This window comes from Lonchura striata, chromosome 1 (assembly GCF_046129695.1).
Source record: "Lonchura striata isolate bLonStr1 chromosome 1, bLonStr1.mat, whole genome shotgun sequence".
NCBI lineage: Eukaryota > Metazoa > Chordata > Aves > Passeriformes > Estrildidae > Lonchura > Lonchura striata.
The window spans coordinates 52,692,012-52,711,975 of record NC_134603.1 but is presented as its reverse complement, the minus strand read 5'-3'; the positions used below and the strand labels follow the sequence as shown (position 1 = coordinate 52,711,975).

The window sequence follows — 19,964 nt, the reverse complement described above, 5'->3', positions numbered from 1 at the left end:
GCCTCTTTTTGCCACAGAGGAGTTGGCTTCACCGCACGGCAGGTCACACACACAAATCCCTTCCTGTGCAGCAGCACTTTTCTTCACAGGTAACTGGGAACACAAGTGGAGACAGCTTTGAGTATCATAGCTTTGTTTTGAGTACACAGTATCTGTTTAGATAGTCATTCAAATCTAAATTTAAATTTACTAATTTAGTCCACATCTGTAAACAAGTAATTGAACTTTCTTTATAATTTTGCTGGCTCTTTTAGAGCAACCAGCAACAGCCGAAAGTTACAATACCCTGTGACTCAGTTTTTTCTGAATTACTGACATAGTTTATCCAACACTGACGTCAGCTTAGATAAGATCCCAAAGAATTCATTAGTTCTGGCATAGTACAACAGGTAGAAGACAAGCACTGAGGAACAGAGCAGATGTGTGATTTAAAATAATAAGAAAAAAATGCATCTTATTTTGGATAGGATTTGGATCCCATTTTTTCCCAATAAAGGAATACAGAATTTCCAATCTACACTGTTATCAAGCCCGCTATATGACACATTCAATAACTTGTTCTGCACACAGAAATATTTGTGAAGTGTTACTTTTACAGTCACACACATTTTCTAAAGAAAAAAGGTAGATCTATTAACTACACAGAAATTTTGTAATAAAAATGTTACTACTACATAAGCACTTCTATAACCAGAGAAGGTAAACTTAAGCCATGAGCACGATGAAGGAACTTGACCATATCAAGAAAATCCTGGTAACCTCCAATTTATTAACTAAGAATCTGCTTCATCTTGGGGTAAATGAGATTACTGACTGCAACAATGAGCTGCTGCCTAATTTTCTTCCCATGTACTCTTGTCATGCATTAGCAGCAAGGGGCAGGGACAAAGTTTTCCCTCACAGGAGTGTAGTGTCCATCTGTCTAGGCTCAGAGACCTTTGCTTGGTGCAGTAAGGAACTCATTCTTTGCTTAGCCTCTGGCTCCCAAAGCTGGTCAGATGGAGAGTTTTCAGTTATGGAAATCTGCAGCAGCAATGCAGTCTGATAATCTGCAAAATGGGGCAGTTACTCCAACCTGGCATGCTGCTGCCAGGACACCCTCTACTACACTGCCTCTTATGCTTATCTGAAGTGAGACAAGAGGATACTAACAGTTGCTACCAGTCAGCATTTTTCACTGGACTAGAAGTGGAGATTGCACACAGGAAAGCCAGGAACACTGTACTTTTAAGACATTCTCATGCATTAAGACAGGGAACCTGTCTGACAAGTATCTGAGAGGCCCAGACCGTTATGGTGGCGTGGGGACAATAAAAACAGTACCAGAAAGTTCAGTTTCTTCACAGCTGAGCTTTCACATCTTGGATGTGTAACCATCAGAGGAGGTCATGCAGCTGCAACATTAATGCTATATTTGTCTACTCTCAAGATGTAATATTTTTAATCTGAGAAGCAGTTTTCAGAAATTAGAGTAAATATCAACATAATAATTTGGACACCAAATGTAGCACCTTATTTTAACAGCTCTCTAAAATACTTTTAGAATTAGGCCAAGCTGTAGACATCTAAACTAACAGTTGAAAACTAAATCATATGTAAATTTAGACATGATCCACTTATACTTTTATTTTCCATCTGCACAAGAGGAAATATATCAATGGTCCACTCCTTGGAAAAATCCATACTAGACACTAAAGACTTCTGTATATAGTGCAAGAATTATTCCACATAAAAAAAGAAAAGATGACATACAGATAACATGTTGCATTTGCTATTATTTATTCTATGCTGCATATGCTGCAAAGAATGAGAACACAATGAGGAATAGAGAAAGGAAGCAGTCCTTTAATCCAAGACAACACAACACATGTTGAAGTAAAACACACGTACCAAATTTTGGACAGATATCCTTCATGATGGAGTACCGAACTTGTGCATGAATATTTGACATTTCAACTACAGTTAAAATCAAACCCAACTGATCCTTATAGTTGAGTCTTCCTAATGATATTCATTATATGACATTATCCAGCTAATTCTATTATGTTTTAACCTCTCAGCTTAAAGTTTTCTATCATGAATACTAATGGATACTTATGACCAGTATGGAAAATTAGGAAAACAAGCAAAGAAGCAAAGTTTCTCCAATATTTTAATAAATCTGTTGTTCTGAAATCTGCTCCAGTTTTTTCAGCACCCTGGTGTTGAGCCAGAAGTTACATGCTGCATTCTGTAGGCTTCAGGAAAGATACAGCATTTTCACTTTTAGGGCTAAGAATGAGAGTACCCTTAAAAACTATAAATTCGACTCAAAATAAGTAAATTAATTAATTATTAACATCACTTCCATACATATTCAAGGACCGAACCAAGTACAAAGTGTCAAAAATACCATTAAAACAAAAATTAGGATTATTCTCCTTGAAGGAATTGATATATTCAGACTGTGAAACAAAACACTTCGTAAGTCTTCATCAGTGCTGACCATTTGACTCCAGATGAAACTGGTAGAAGACAAAACCACTCAGTACTTCTGAAGCACTTCTGATAGCATGTGCCAAATTCAAACTGAGAAATCAGGCACTCAGGAAAATTTTCTGCCATGCTTCTGGATCTCAGCTTCCTCTTCCAAATTAAGCAGTAAATTCCAGACTGATGACACCACAAAATTAAGTTCACATTTGGGATTCCTGCAGTCACAGCAAGACTTGCTATGCTTTAGTGTAAAAGCATGTGTTTTACATACTTTCACATTACACTGACTTAGAATTTCAGATCTTTATATACTACAGCAAAATCAGAAACAGAACTGCTCCTATACTTGCAAGTAAATTTTCCTCCTCCACAGTTTATGCTCACAATATATTCTGGAAATTCTTTTAAAATAAAATGCATGTTTTCTCCACAGGAAGGTCCCCTGTGTGGAAAGTTAATTAAAATGCTAGAAGACCAGGCTTCAGTTAGAGTCAGATTTATCAGAACACTCACTGAAGAAGGGCTACCCTTTGAAATGTTAAATACATTGTCAATCAGGGATGGCTGGGGGGGGGGGGGAGGGGGTCAAGAAAGATTTTTCAAGCCATCTGATGCTCTGAAAAAAATGTGTACATGTCATAGTCAAAACCTGTATGTCTATGATGGGATGACAGACTTGGTCAGGTATTTTATGAACTGAGATAATTGTTAGTGCATGTTTAGGATGAGTTAAAAAATGAGACTACCCCAATGCATTCCGAGAGACTTAATTCATCAGTCGAATACCTATTAATAAAGAAAAAGACTATGAAGGTAAGAACGCTTCCTTAATATTAGTAAAAGGTTAGAGTAAGAATTGATTTCCAACATGTATCACATATAAGAATTCTGGCAATAAGATGTTTTTGTATTACCTTTCCTAACTACTATTTAAAAAATGCCACCAAAAATCCAACCTAAAATGAAAGTGTTAGTTTACGAAATGCTTGAATTTAAGAGCTTTACATTTGCACTTGGCCTCCTTTATGGTGACGATTGTTTCAAAATCTAAGTAATTTTTCAACCATAAACAAAGAAGACAAAAAGTAACAAGAGTCAGCTGATTTGAAAGACAGCATTCATAAAAGGTCCAAGCAATTGTCTGCAAGATCTAACATAGTACAGAAGATGCTTCTGGACCAAAGCCAGTAACAAATAAAAGAAAACAAAAAAACACAACATCATGAGATTATCTTTTTTGTCCTGTGCTTGCCTGTAGTAGCAGGAAGTATTTAACTGGCCTAGTACTTCATTTTGATAAAGCACTTCAGATTGTTGAAAATATCAATTTAAACAAGCAGCTGGTTTCTTTTTTAAGGAAAGGACACACAACAGTTTCAAACATCCTAAAATCAGACTATATAACAGAGATGAAAAGGCCTGAGCAAAGTACTGTGGTTTCCAAAGTATCTCAAGTTAACAAAATTATTTGTTTTACAAGAAATCGTAATAGCAGCACCCTCTTCTGCACCATGCTAGACCAGGATGCAGTTAATCAGCTTCATTGTTTAATAAAAAAATTCATATTGACCCAGAAATGTCAAGTTAGGTTCTTTACCTTAAAACAGAAACAGCAAATTGCCTTGTGTGTCAACACAATTAATTCTTTAAACAGAGATTCTTGCCCTCTGTCTTCACAATGTGATCTGAACAGTTATTTTCTTAATATTTACAGGATAACTCTCTACAAGAAGGATCTGAGCATGCTCTGCAAATCACAACAGATAATGGCATAAGGAATGTCAATCAAATTTACTGCTACTCTGTGAGATAACCTGAAGGCATCAGAAAATCAAGGTTTTTTTTGGTACGAGATCCTATTATTTAGATTACACGTAGTTTGAGAAAAACCACATTCCATCAAGCACAGGACTAGTATCTACTATCTAATGCCAACAAATCAGTAATAAATTATTTACCTAATTAATAATAAATATTTGAGGGATATTGATAGCAAACACAGTTGATTAAGTTGAAGGCTTATGTCAATATAATTTGATATTATAAATAAGAAGCACATGTATGCCTGATGTTACTTGAATCAGGAGTCCGATAATATATGGATTTCAAGAATGAAGTGTGAACTAGCTACAGTAAACTTTTACCACTGATTAAAGATATCACTGTGAATAATGCTAACTTATAAAAAGACTCAAGTGAGGACAAACAGCAACACTGGAGAACAGCAACTATGATAAACCTGGTAATATTCTTCCATGAGCCACTACAAGGTTGTATCTCTAGAAGCAGCAGAAGCAGAGTAGAAAGACTTTTATACGCCAGTTTCAGAAACACTTGGATATATATTAATTATGAATTGTCAGATAAATAAATTCAAAAAATAAAACCAATGCTTCCTGCAGAAAAGAAATACAAACACTATTAAAGCAGGCACTGGTCACTTCAGATACACTGGATAAAACAGTCAGACAAGAGCAATAGGTGATAAGCACACTTGGCTTTTAAAGAATATATTCCAGAGTGTTTTCTTTCAAGGAATGGAGTTACGGAGTTAACCGTGTGAGTTAAAGATACAAAACAAGATGGAGAAAGCAAGTGTAGCATGAATTCCAACCCAGTAGAAGATGAAGTGGCTGGGTAGAACAGTGTGTGTCCTATTCTGAACTAGGATTCAAAACAGTAACGCTGCTTGAACACTTTGCATGAAGTAATAGTGTCATACTCATGTTAAAATTCAAGCAACTTATGAGTTTAGAGCACAGAGACTATGAGGAAATGAAATAATGTCTTGGTTACATATATAGTCAAAGTAGCCACTTTTGGACTTTAGTCTAATTATTCATAAACTACTAAAGTCTGATCCACTGTCTGATTGCTTACCTCAAGCTGATTAAGCAGCTACCAATAACAAAGTTTTTATCAGTTCAACTTCAGAGACAGAGAACTGTGTTGGGAATAATGGACTGAACTCAAAAATACTACCTATTTATTTATGTGGGACTCAGTAATATTTTCAAACTATTCTTGTCTGACACAAGATTAAGAGAGATTAATCCAACATTTCTTTCCACATCATGTGAACAGCCAATTAATTCAAGTTTCTAATTATTCTTTTATCAGATTATCTAATTATCTTTTATCAGGGTATCAGTGTACAGCATACATATTAAAAAAAGCCCCCACCAACAACTGCAAATCAGCAGTTCTTACTTTTAAGAGTAAGGGTAGGAATGGAAAAACAAAAACAAAACTTTTGCTCCCATACTCATCCAGCCATCTTCATCTTAAGAGAAACTACTGTCAGTAAGAAAGGTTACATTTCAGTGGCAGTCAGTGCAGTAGGATGTACTGATGTTATGCTGCTTCAGCTTGAGAAGGTTATGTATTTGTTTTGTCCTGCACACAGTCTACATGCACTAGAACAGGAGGTGCTGCAGAACCCTGGCAGACTGTGACACTACTCACACAATCAATGCACAGAAACTCAAAGAACTGTGGTATTAGGATGAATGGCCTCCTCCTAGAGCAAACAAGGTATTAACATGTACCTGCTCTTCAGCATTGTATAGGGAATCAGACCAAGTGTGGAACAACTGTTCATTCTGTTTCAGAGCATCAGAGCCCCTATCTGTTTTTACTGAAACAGCTGGACCAGTAGTGGTACACAAGGGAGAACAAGCAGTGGTATTTGTTGATAGCATGAAGCAGCATGAAAAGATGAAAAGATAGTCCCATCTTCCCTGCCCACCCTCCAAATACCCCTCTGCATATCTGAAAGGCTGTTTGACCTTTCACTGCATTGCTTTAGCTTTTCCTGATATATCAGAAAGCATTAATTCAGTCTCTGGCAGATAGACCACATATCTGTGAATCTGCTTTAATTAGAAAATAACTACTGCCAAATGGCAGTTGATAGGGAGTCGAGTGCTCTTCAGGTGATCCTTTCTGCATTAAATATGAGCAGCTTCAAGTATAAAAAAACTACTCCCTCCATTTCAACTTTTCCATGAAACAGTTTTTCTGCTACCTCTGGTAGTTCAAAGACATAGCTGACATACGTCTGGAGACAGGATCAGTATTTTGTTCTTTTCCCCCCAGAAAAGAACAAAATACTGAACAAATATTTTCATCTCTATACACAGAGTTAAGAAGTAGAAGGCCCTTGGAGTGAATATGTACCCCCCCCCCCAATATATTATTGTAGTTTCCCCATTTAAAAAAAACCCAGAATATAAAATGAACAAGACAACAACTGTACTGCTTCAATAGTAACCAAGTTGGAAAGACACTGCTAAACAAACAAGCTCATGAACTCCGATGCCACACTGAACAGAATTGGAAAACGTAAGGGAGCAGCAATAGAATTTGGAACAAGAGAATTATGCACTCAGAGTGCACAAGGAACTTCAAGGAAGAGGGACTGATATGGCTCCTGATCAGGAAGCAAGATGTCAGGAAGCATAACATCAAACTCAACTCTAGTGTTTCTCTATTGCTCTTCAACTAAGGCAAAATAAATGCTTTACAACAATGAAGAATCACAGAAAGAGTAAAAATATTTCCAAAATTAAGAAGAAAAATGTATTTCCAAGAGGAGCAATACATGACATTTATTTAAAAACAGCCTGTTACCCAGTCTTTCTCTAAGTGTCAAAAGCTTATGTTCACCTCTAAGTGCTATTTCATCCGCAGGGACAGTCCAGATTAATATGAATTTGAAGTACAGCTCTGTTAAACAAAACAGAGCCATCAGAATTTACATGACAGATGGGTGGTTTCTTGGTTGGTTGAGTATTTTTTTTCCCCTCACCCCATCCCAAGTGTGAGAAAATACTCTAAAGATTTTGAGATTTCTGTTCTTTTTCAAAATGTTAAATCAAAGAAGATCAAATACTCAATCAAAACCAGAATTATTGTCCTGTAGTTCCCATCTGTTTTCATTCATGGAAATATTTACAAAGAATAAAAGCAAAACAGTTGAACAGCTACTCTCCTGTCTTCAGCCATGCTCACAAGTTAGTAGACTAAATGAATAAAAGGATACGTACCTGACTGACAATGTGCTATGAAGTTCTTAAGCACAGCTGAAGCAGTAGAATGCCTCATACACATCAAGGAATTTTTACATTTATTTAGTTTTTAAAATTAGGTTATGAAATTACTAAAATAAATTAAAGCAGACACATTATGAGATGTAAATACCTTCTACAGCACCTTGCTACCTAGTCCTTTTGCCTATCTAAAAATTACATTAAAAAACACACAAACCAAACCCTACCAAAACCTTATAAAAATCAAAAAAACCCCAAAACCTCCCCGAAACTCTTTAATTATATCTTTTCAGATTATGAAGTGGTTAATTCTGTCTATGTCCTTTAAACAAATTATTATATTCTCCTGCATTTTAGGTTTATAGTTTATAAAAGAACATAATAATTAAATACATTTTTGCAACAGCTGACATGTTCAAAGTGCTTAATATCATGCTCCTATCTCATCTAGACAGTGAGTTAGACAAACACAAGAAGCTCAGAACAGGCAGAAGATAACACCATACGTCTGTTTTGTAATTCAGATGTCCAGTGAACCAAAGGATGAAGAAAAGTAATCTTGTTACAGAATGCATTACACTTGCCCTATGCTTATGAAGATTTAAGGCTATGAGATATGCCAGGACATAATCCAACCACAGGCTCTTGAAGGTTGGTTTATCTCACCTGGACTCCTCAGAGCAATCTCCTCCATTTTACAAGAACTTCAGTGGCCATGTGTGCATGCACAGACAAACGTGTGCACCTCTAACTGAAAAAAAATATCATCTGGAATAGAAAATGATTCTACAATCAACACAAAAAAATAAATTCAATCATAAACCTGGAAAGAGTTTTCACTTAAGGGAAGTTCCCCTTCACTTAAGGGAAAAAAACAACTTGCTTTTGCTGTAGTTTCATCCTCCACACATGAGGCATTTGGGAAAATAAAGATGATTCTGAAGAAGGCACTGCTTAGCACCATGAAGTGCCTTCTGCATTTGCTCCAAGATGCAGAATGATTAACTCCCCGTAGTTCAGAGAGTTGCAGCACGTCAGAGTTGGCAATGCCTCAGCAACGTTCACAACAGTTTTCAATAAAAGATTAAGTTGCTCAATATAAATTACACTTGCATACAATACTAAGAATCTGTGTTCACCCACACTTTTGGCAGATTAACATAGCCTTCATTCTTCAGGATGGAAAAATACAGCTCTTCCTTATCCATTTTAATCTACAGATGACAAATTAAACATGAAGTATATTACATGTATCAAAAATATAGATTTTCAAATTAAGAAAGAGAGGCTGGGGGTGAGGAAATAATACCCAGAGAGAATGAGGACTCAATTTATTGTTGGGTTTTTATTACAGATGTTTTTCAGCCTGCTACTGATCTCCATTGCATGCACTAACCCAAATCAACCCAAATCACAGAAGGAATGGTCTCATTTTCTGAAGACCAACTAGATAATTTGCTTGAATTGACTACTGAGAAGAACTTTCTTTTTGCCCTTTAAAGGAATGAAGTCCTCTTAAAAGAAACTGTTAAAAATGTATTGTGTATCATAGAAAAAGTGCAAAACTTTTCCCTTTTATTTCTTTTTATTTTGAATACTTGGGAAAAAAAAAAAACACCTTATACTTTTAAATAGCTTTAAGCTGAAAAATGTATGTTGTTCCCACAGGATGTAAATTCTTTAAGATAAAGATAATAGCATAAAATTTATAATTCTACCTGGACCTGACTTACTACAGTGATGGTATTTTCAAAAGGATGAATTTATTATTCTTGAAACCTTAAACATAAGTGGAATTTATAATTATTCAAATTTAAGTTTAGAACCAAACAAACATAAAATACCAGAATCTGAGGACTCAATTCAAGTTTTACTTCAAAGAGATCTTATCAGCTAAGATGTTCCACTACAGGTGATTGATGTTGCGTCTTATGTTACAGACATTAATTGGCAGCTTTTTTCTTGGATTTTTTGATCTTCTGTACAAGAACATAGAAAAAGAAAAGAATAAATCCTTTCTTAAGGAGTTTTTACCTATTCTGGTCAACACAACAGCAGACATTTCTTTTTACAGCTTATTCCACAAGGCTTCAAGTTATTAAACTTTAATTTAATATTCATATGCAGAGAAATCACAAGACACAGAAGTTTCAAACATACATTCATACAGTGCTACAGGGATAATACAAAATATACTAGTCAGTGTACTTAACATGCTCATCCACTCTTGGAAAAAGCATAAATATGACATGCACAGGACAGATACAAGGCTGCATTTTCTCCAGATCCTGCATAAGATTCGTAAGATTCTATCCCTTTTACATGAGAATAAGCAATACCTCTGTTATCTTATATAGTTTCTCTACTGCAAGTCAAAAATCCAGAGAGAAGAACCATTTCAACGCCATGCAGCCAAGACAAAATGTTTCTAGAAAATTGTAACTATCAAAAAAGTTAAATTTGGTAAGCAGAAGGCAGCCCATATTTCTGCCAGTTTGGACAGATTGCTGGATTAACAAAAAACCAAACAAACAAACAAAAAAAAACACAACAAAAAACCCCCCAAACTTTTAAAAATTAAATTCAACTTTACAAGCTCAAATGGAACCTGACTTGAAAAAGTAAGCCACAACTGTATGAAAGCCTCCCACCATTAAGTATTTCCCCAAATTTGTAATCGCACTGTGTCAAAAACCATAAAACGGAAGAAAAAGAAATTAGATGAGTGGGTAGGAATGAACGTAGTAACAATGCTTCAAATTCTATTCATTCTAAACTGTTGGGGCAGGGGGAAAGGGAAAGCAAATATTCAAATTAGGAGTTTGACATACTCTTCAAAAATTCAGCAGTCAAAAAGTTACAGTAGTAATGCGACGTTAACATGATGTAATATACCTGCAAAGTTTGCTTAGTTAAGATACCGCATTCCAAGAAGCATTCATGGAATACCCACTGATACACAAAACTTGCCTAATAACCAAAAGTTCTAGTTAACAGCTGAAGAACCCACCCTGCCACAGCACTTAAAGCCTCCCACTATTACTACACTTAACACAAGGAAAAATGACTTAGTTTTTTTTTCTTAAATATCAAGTGATTCAAGCTACGCAAAATCAATCAAAGAATGGAAATAAGTTAAAACACCTAAATATGGGCTAAATCTAATTAGCTTTTAAATTTATACATAAAGAAAAGCTAAGTATTGTAAGTCAGGGATTGTTTTCAGTACACTTAAAACTCCCCCAAAGTTAAGCAGTGATCCCAAATGTCCTGATGACTTCTGCCTACTGATTTCCTCCTATGCAAGGAGTGAATAATTACAACAAAAGCAAAAGAGCTTTTGAAAAGACATTGCAAATTATGAAAAGTATCAGGGATTATAAAATGCTTTTGCATTATTACAATCATCAGTATTTGCAGCCCAGGATTTCAAAGTCCTGAAGCTCTCTGTTCTTAACAGTTATCTGTGCATTATCTCCACATTAGAAGTAGCTGGCTGTATGGATCCTAAATACATTGAGCTCCCTTACAGACCAGGGAAGGAGTCCTCTCTGGTGGTAACAGAAAAATACCTCAAGCATTCAACCTTATGCAGACACAAGGAAAGTATCACCACATCAAGCTAAACTGTATTCAGGTATTTATAACAAACATGAGCTGACACCATATAAAAGTTAAAATTATTTTCAAAATTAAACTCATTAGGATTAATATTTAAAATTGGCTTGAGGATGCACGATGAACTTCAGCATTTGTGATGCAGAACACGTATGAGACCGCAATTTCAGTCTAAAAGCCACTGTCAGAGCAGAAACTCTCTTTGCACAAAAAGTTCATTTCCAACAACAGTCATTTGGTGCATAGTTAAGAAAAGAAAAAAACCCATTACTCTAGTCATACACCTCTGAGCTTTCTAGGATCTCCTGTGTAGGAGTTTCCCAAGCTTGACAAGGCATCTTTGTGTTTGATTTCCATCAATTCAGAGGAACTACTTTTTTTTGGTATGTTTTCTATACTTTTGTACATGAACATTACTAAACATATCTAAATTTCACTATCAAGTCAGTACTTAAATATGACGTAAGTAGTTCCAGTACCTTTCAAGTGAAGAAAATCACTATCTCTCTTTCCCCTCCCTTAATTTTTCTATCATTACTTTCAGTTTCTGTGGAACAGAAAAGCTTTTACTCAGAACAGTTTCAGTTTCAATTTAGCAGGTAAGTGTAAAAGAATGTGTTCTGCTTGAGAAAGACATCCAAAGTTAGGACAGCAATCAGGAGTTAGGGTAAATGGGAAAAATACGAGTCAGAGGTTAGACTATCTCGGAAAAAAAATTAAATTTATAGCTTACTTCAACATTACATAAGTCTTAATTATACCACAATAGTTAACACTGTTTAAAGCCAATTCCCCTTCATCCCACTTACTCACAAAATAGTTTAAAATATGAGACTGCAAATGAGAATGTAAATTGCTCCTATAAAGTGATTTGTAATGTTTCTACAATTTATAGGAAATCAGGAGCCAAAACAATCTTGCAGAAGAGGTTGACTGCAATTCTTTGGAAAAAAAGTCCAAACAAAAAACAAGACAGAAACCAAAGCTAAAAACTCTGATCAAGCCCTGCAAATATGTTCAATAAATAATATGCTTAAAAAAACCCCACCACTTCATCTCAGGGTTAGCAAAAGCATCCTAAGAATTCTGCACAGATGAACACTTCACTTATAAAAAGAAAAGGAAATAAACCCCCCTGCAAATAATACAGCACCCAAGAATAAATTTGATAACCAATCCATTTATTGTATTTTTAAAGTGGATGTTAAGCAAGAAACAGCCAACTGTGGTGGAAAGCCAGTTTCTATTTTATGTGGGTTCTTCTTTCAGAAGAAGAAAAACAAATGGACCCAAACTATGTCTGCTGCTGCTCCAGTGCACCAGTAAAGCCTCAGCATCACAGCAACAGCCACCTGATACTTAAACACTTATTTATGTGGGAGGTGCAGACTGAGAGCTGATCCTGAGCACTTACTGCACGCCCTCCCTTTCACAATCACTGGTTATGACAAAACACATTAAGTGCTTCCGAAGGGGAGAGTGTCAAAACATCACATGCACCACGAGACATTAGTTGGGGGTAAGCTGTGACAGGCAAGAACAGGCTCTTTGAGAGATATTTAACAACATACACTATGAAAAGCCTTTGAGACTTCATAACGTCTTGGTAACTGATATGCACAGCTCATCACAAAACTGATTGTTTTCATTTGACATAATAAAAGAGTAAGTGTGTTTTTAAGGAAAGGTCATTTTCAAACATTTATAAGCTTCTCTTCTAATATACTACTTATTTAGACTCTAAGGATTCTTAGTATCCTTCATTAGTGCATTTATTTGCATACCCTTTTGATATCTAATAGTAGCTCCTTAAAATATACACTGTATTTTTCTAAAATTTCAATAATATATTCTAAACTTGCTCCAGTAAATGTAGGACATATACAAGGACAAGCCAAAGCGAGGCTATTATTTACAAACTTGTGTTTAAAAAAAGAAACACAAAGCCCACGCCAATGCTGTTGCTCAACTTTGTTTGTTCTGTGATAGTGCTCTGCTGTCACTGCGTTCACCATTTCGCCTCTGCTGTGCATTTCCTCCATGTTGATGTTCAAAAACATTCCTCCTCTCTCTAGCAAAGGTACACTTTTCAGGTTCACTCTGCCAGGAGGACCTTAGGGGCAGGGATCCAGTTATTTACAATTGAAATGCTATAAAATATCAAACTGGTAATATTCTTTACCCCTTCTCTGACAAATAAACCCTTCCCCATTCTAAATAATTTCCTCTTATATACAGCAGCATTTCCATTACATTCAAAAACAATATAGAGCACCTGCAGCTCTCCCTACATCCAAACGAAACATTTGAGTCAGGCCCTGATCTGCAAGGCCTGAAACAATAATCCAACATTTCCTCCCAGCAATACGGAGATCAAGAGAATCTTTTTTTATTATGATGTGGATTTTAAACAAAATAGAACACAGGGACTCCTAGGAGTGTTGAATTTCTTTTACAGCGCAAAAGGTCAGAGATGATTTATTTTTCAAATGGCATTGTTTCTGAACAGGTGTTTACTGCTCTGGCTTACTATGACAACCAACCATGTTATAGACTACACACAGTATCTATTTGTTAGAATTCTTTTGTTCAATGACAATGCTCCCTAGAGGAAGGCCACCAAAGGGATCTCTGCCTTCTTGCAGCCATACTAGTCAAAACACATGTTCAAATGCTTCAGGAGGAAAAAACATAACAATTTTCAATATTTCTTTTAAAAATGGCGTATTGAAGAGTTAATTACTGCAACAGTTCAAGAATCAGAAGAGACATTTTACCACTGCTGCTACTAATAATTCCATATAATAGGAATTATGTCTTCTTCCTCCTTCCTTTCTACAGGCTGCACTAGTATCCTACAAGCTGGTATTTTATGGCTAATAATAAAGTCCATTATTTGTTTTTTGGAAATCAAGCACTACAGTTCTAACATACCTTTTGTCCACTGCTGTATTTCATATTTTCTCCTCCCCTTACCCACCAACAGGAATGAAGGAATCCAGTAAAACAGAAACAGAGTTTTATAAAGAAGGATGTAAAGACTACTCCAAATGTGGAATGCACTTAGATAAGCACCAAGACTCTGTACCATGCAACTTTACGAGAACAGGCAAAGAAGCTAATGCAAAAGCAAATCAGTATTTTCATGCTAACAGAAAACAGATATTTATGACCACAGCTAAGAGGCCAAATAAGCCCTCTGCTCAGACCATAAAAAAAAGGCCTGCAGTATGACTGTTCTGTTTCCTGCAGGAAATGAGATACTTGTATTAGATACCCCTGTGGTTTTCATACTGTAAATGTATCAGCTGGTACAAATCCTCCGGAGAGGACTATTAACTAATGCTTAGAAAGAGCAGTGGCAACAGCAGACCGCACGTAGCACCTCAGAGAAGAGGGGACAAAAGCTGGCAAGTCGTCCCTAAAAAATCTGAGAGCCTACAGCTGAAGAACACATCTTGTAGTAGAGGCGATGTCTGAGGAATGTACATATCTACACCCTCTTATTTCCCCTTACTCCGCTCACTGCTACTTTAAATAAGGAGCCTATTGCTCATCACCACTCCTCTCATTTAGGAGCCTCAAGCCGCTCCTCATTAAACCAACCCTGCTTACACGCGGCACAGGACCATCCACAGGCTACACACATCTCATGCATACATGGCCATTTTTCCTCCTTTCTACCGCGATTTAAAAAAAAAAAAATGGTTATTGTTTTAATTTTTTCCCGTTAATGTTTCCGAGTTCCGAGGGCGCCGAGCGAAGTTCCCGCCGGGGGCGATGGGGCAGCCCCCGCCCGGGCAGGGCTCCTCCACCCGGGAAGACCCCGCTGCTCCCCCATCCGCATCGCTCCCGCCCGCCCGCCTGGGTGGAGCCGCTCGCCCTCGCCCGACAAGCGCCGATCGTGTTCTCCATTGCAAAACCACTGCCAGGGCCAGAAGCGGGGAGGAGGAAGGTGTAAACCTGTCTTGGGGACAGCCCGGGGACGAACACGGCCGGGGGGCGGGAGGGCAGGGCCAGGGGGACCAGCGGGGAGACAAAGGAGGGATGGAGGGTGCCAAGGAAAACAGGGGAAGCCGGGGAGGGGGCGCTGCCGGGGAGTCCCGCGGGGCACCTGCCCGTCTCGGCACACCCCCGCACGGACAGACAGACACACACACACGTACCGAGCAGCAGCAGGCGGTGCGTCTGCTTGTACTCCCTCTTCTGCTCCTTGAGCGCCCGGTCGATGCTCTTACTGACTTTCCTCGCCTCCTTCTCCGCCTCCCGCTCCTCCAGGCGCAGCTTCTCCCAGGTCCTCTGGAGCGCCGGCGGCTGGTGCAGCGCCTGCTGCCGCGCCGCCTTCCCCCCGCCGCCAAGGCCGGGGCCGCCGGCCTTGGGCAGCGCCGGCGGCCGCTCGGGGGCCGCCCCATTGCCGCCGCCGCCGTTCTGCAGCAGCAGCAGCGGCGGCCCGTCCGCCTCCCCGCCGGGTTTGCCGCCGGGCCGGAGCGGGACGCCGAGAGGCTGCGGCTGCGGGGCGGCGTGAGGCTCCGCCGGCGCTTCGGGCTCCGAGGCGGCGCCGGCGCTGGAGATGGAGCCGCCGCCGCCGGCGTCGCCGAAGAGCCGCGGGCGCAGGCTGTAGCAGAGCCCCATGGCTCGGTGCCCCCGCCGGGGACGGGCTGTGGCGCGGCGGCGCTGGCCTCAGCGCTTCCCGCCGGCCGGGCAGGCGGCGGCGGGCGGGGAAGGGGCGCCGCGGAGCCCCTCACGGCCCCGCTGGGCCATCTTGCATCTTCCTCCCGGGCTGTGGCGGCGGCTCCTCGGCGCCGATCACCTGACACCGACCGAGCTGCCACCGCCGGGTCCACGTTACCGTAAATACCCCAGCGCCAGCCCACCGCGCAGCACCGCCGGGGGAAGGGCGGGGGCGCCGCGCCGGCACACAGGCGCACACGGAGCGCAGCCCCCCGCCCCTCGCCCGAGGGGCCGGGGTCTCCCGGAACTCCCGCTCCGCGCCCCGCCCGGGAGACCCTCACCCCCCACGCCGCCCGCCCTCCTTTGCTTCCTCTCCCACTCCTTGCTTCCTGCCTGCCTGCAAGGGCCGCCGTGCCGCCTGTGCGAGCCCCGAGAGCTGCACACACCCCCTAGCCCTCCAGGGCTATGCCCCTGACAGACAGCGTCTCCCCCGGCATCCCAGGGGGAGAAGCCGGGGCGGAGGCCTCTCACCGAGAGGGACCCCGCACGGTGACAGCGGCCCCGGAGAGGCCGAGGCAGCCCCCGCCAGCCTGGCATCCTCACAGCTACAACACGGCTCTGAGCCCTGAGCACGCACATGCGGCTCCTCGCCCACGCGCTGACTAAGGATGCCGTGGGAGGAAGGCTTTGGGTGCGATGGTAGGAGAAAATAATAGGCAATGTTGGGGTTTGTTCGCTGTCTCAGTCAGTGTTGGTAGCAGTAGTACTCCAGCAGCGTGCTGCTGTGGGCTGTGGAGGAAAGGCTGGTGCTAGAAAGCCAGTTCCAAGGCGGTGGCAGGCCTCCTCAAGAGAAGACCTGAAAAAATTCAAGTTACTCGGATTGTGCCTCGAATAGGCTCTCCTTCTGCTTCGTGCATCTCCATGTTCTTCATAATCTCAGCAGTCCTTTTTCAGGGGTACGTGGCTAGTGGATGAAACTGGGTCTGAATCTTAAAGCAGAGGTCATGTCATGTGTTCATTATTATGACTGATGTGTACCTTAGCATAATTTAGAGACTCTAACTTCAGCAACCTTGACTGTGTTCATGAACATCTTTATTCATGCAGCATCTTTTTGGATTCTGTAATGACCTGTTGTGTTAAGTCATTGGTTTTGTCTCCTATTTTTGCAGTGACCAATATTCTGTTAATCGATGCCACTGTTTATATAATGTGGTATGAAGAAATGGAGGGAGGTAAAATTCCCATACTTCTTACAATTAATGAATTAAAGCAAATATGCACAGTTTTTAGTTTCTGGATATGGGAAACAGAATTGGTTTCATGACAGATCTATTTGTGTCAAATGGTTTAACAAACATCCTATAAAATACATATTTACCAAGCAGTGAGTTGTGTGTTAACATTGACTGGAAAAAAATCCCCAACACCCTACACAGGCATAAAATAAATAGATTTCTTTTAACTGAAAATATCAACTGTCTGATTTCACCACACAAAGGAACTTTTGCCACTGAAAATACTAGAAGGATCCAGCATACTCTAGATGTTGTTCTCTTATACCCTCCAAAATGCTCACCAACTATTTAGATGCTTTAGCTCCAAGAAACCACCCCATAGCTTTTACTTCTATTTTATGTTTTAATACCTGTCCCTGCAGTGTCCTGGTTGCAATCTTCTTGCAAAACATGTAAGCAGTTACATCACAGCAGAGGATATTTCACCACTTTTGCAGAACTGCTCTGCCTTGGCTCAAAATCTTTATGAACCATAAGGATACAATATTTCTTAGGTTGGGAGCGAAAGATTTCAGCTTTTGGCTGAAAACAAACAGGATTTTGGATAAGAGGAATCTAAATGGACTGGGTAGCCAGGTTCCTGGGATTAGTAGCTGTATACTTCCTTGTGTAATTGGATCACATTGGAGAATTTGCTACTCATCCAGCAATATAATAAAACCATGAAAAAACCCCAACAACAAGCAAAAGCCAAAGTAATGGTGAAAGGGATTTAATATTAGGGATTTAATATTTGAGGTCCAAATGTTGATGGACATACTTAGTTTTGTGAAGGTGTTACTTAGCGCTCGATGCATACAACAGCATTTGCAGAACCATGAACTGGTTTCCAAATAGTAGAAGAAATGCCATAACCTGGCCAAATGAGTTCAGATCAGGTAGAATTTCTCCTGCTAAAGTGCTCCTGGGCATGTACAGTGTGCAGTCAGTGAGTAACAGGGAAGGTGAATGATACATTCACAATTAGAGAAGAGACCTGGCAGAAAAAAATGGTTACATGCTTTGTAAGTAATTTTGAAATAGCAGCCCAACAACTCTGTATAGTTAGGATCCTTAAAAGAACTGACTGCTCTGCCAATCACTGAAATAAATGCTCTACCTTATAAAGTGTCACATGAAGTATATTCACTGAAAGATCCTTCAGTGACCTATAAGAGCAAACTGTGTCTTCAGAAAGAAGTCTTCCAGAATTATTTTCTTATAACTTCTAATAAAGAACAATAAGCAGACTGTGTTCTCTCTTCCCCAGAGGAATAGTGATCATCACTACTTCCGGATTACCATGGACTGAGATTTTCAAGAATTTAAAGTGAAAAAAATTTAAGAAAGAATTTAAAGTGAAAAAGTCAGTATGTTGCAGTTTTCTAATCTGAATACCCTTTGAAGAATCTTTCATGGAATTTTTGGAGGTTAGTCACCCAAACCAGAACTTAATGACTGGCTCAGCTTTTCAGTGGCACTAATTAGCCACAAGTCTCATTGTGTTAACTGAAATTAGAATCATAGGATCATAGAACAGCCCAGGACTGTTCTCTGGGGAAGGGATCATCAGAATTTCATCTGGTCTGACCTTTCATGGGAAAGGCAGCCTAGATGAGATTGTCTAGCTGCATCTTGAAAACCTCCAGCAATGGGGACTCTATCATGCCCCTGGCAAGGTTGTTCTAGTGAATGGTTGCTCCCACTGTGAAAAATTCTTTCTTGCACTGTAATTAAACATTTCCTGGTGCAACTTGCACTCATGACCTCTTTTCTTCTTCACATAGCTTCTTATGACATTCCTCTTTTGTCTTTGTGACCACCCTTTAAATACAGGAGTACTGTAATAAGGTTTCTCTTGAGCGTTCTCTTTTCCAAGGAGAAAAGAAGGTCACTCCTGAACCTTCTCCACAGAGAAAGGATCTTACTCTCAATCTGCTCACGAGGTAGGTTCTGCAGCCCTTGGATTATCTTTTTTGCCTTTCTTGGAACCTTCTCCAGTCCATCCACATTTTTTTGTTTAAGTTGTGGGGATGGTTAATAAATAAATACCTTTGGTTATGAACTTCTGGTTCATAACTTTAAAACTTTAAACTGTTTCTTCTTCTTTTTTTTTTTTTTTTTGCTTTCAATGTATAGTTCTGCCAAGAAATAACAAATTAGAGGTGGTATCCAGTCATATAGGTATGTCCATGAGATGGCTTTATTTGCTCCAAGGAGTAATGCAAGTCTAGTAAGCAAATCTATAAATATTATTCTTAAGAAGATGTCTTTACTGTTTCTTAAGAAGAAGTGAAAGTTGTGCATTTCTTAAACTCTCATATGAAAATTATTTGTATCCTTTTACTAGTTTTATAATCATTTTGATTTAACAATATTTATTGACACGATATAACTTTTTGGGATTTATACAATGTTCTAAGTTTTAACCAAGAAATGAGTGCTTGTCATCAAACCAAAACAAATATAATAAATAAAGTTACCTTGAAAATATAACTGTGCAGTAATTGAAGGGATTCCAGCTAAATTAATCTGTAAGAATTTTGATAAAGCAAGAGTCTTAAAGGCAAGGAAAAATCTGTTCTGGGGCTGGAGATTTGTTTATGTTCTTTTTCCTCTGATAATGAGTTTACCCATATTCTGACTACAGTCTTGCATTATTGTTTTTCTGCATCTTAGTCCGAATGCTGCTATGAATTCAGAAACTAAAAAGTCAGAACCTGTAGTAGAATATTGTTTCTAAATGGTTTTGACATATTTTCCTTGAGAGTTTTCAGAGCCTCAGTGATGATTAGTGAAAAATGCTGCAAGACTTCCGGGTTTATTAAAGATGAAAGCAATGTGCTAGAAGGAAAAAAAAAGTAGGAGGTCA

General features: G+C 39.4%; 1 protein-coding gene across 1 annotated transcript in view; it reads right to left on the bottom strand.

Moving 5' to 3' along the window:
* Nucleotides 1-15,776, bottom strand: part of GNAL (G protein subunit alpha L) — a 178,568-nt gene extending 162,792 nt beyond the window's left edge. Inside the window, exon 1 of the mRNA XM_031503998.2 lies at nucleotides 15,311-15,776. Within this exon, the coding sequence (XP_031359858.1) occupies nucleotides 15,311-15,776 (466 nt within the window). The remainder of the gene's footprint in view (nucleotides 1-15,310) is intronic.
* Between the last annotated feature and the right edge of the window lie 4,188 nt (nucleotides 15,777-19,964).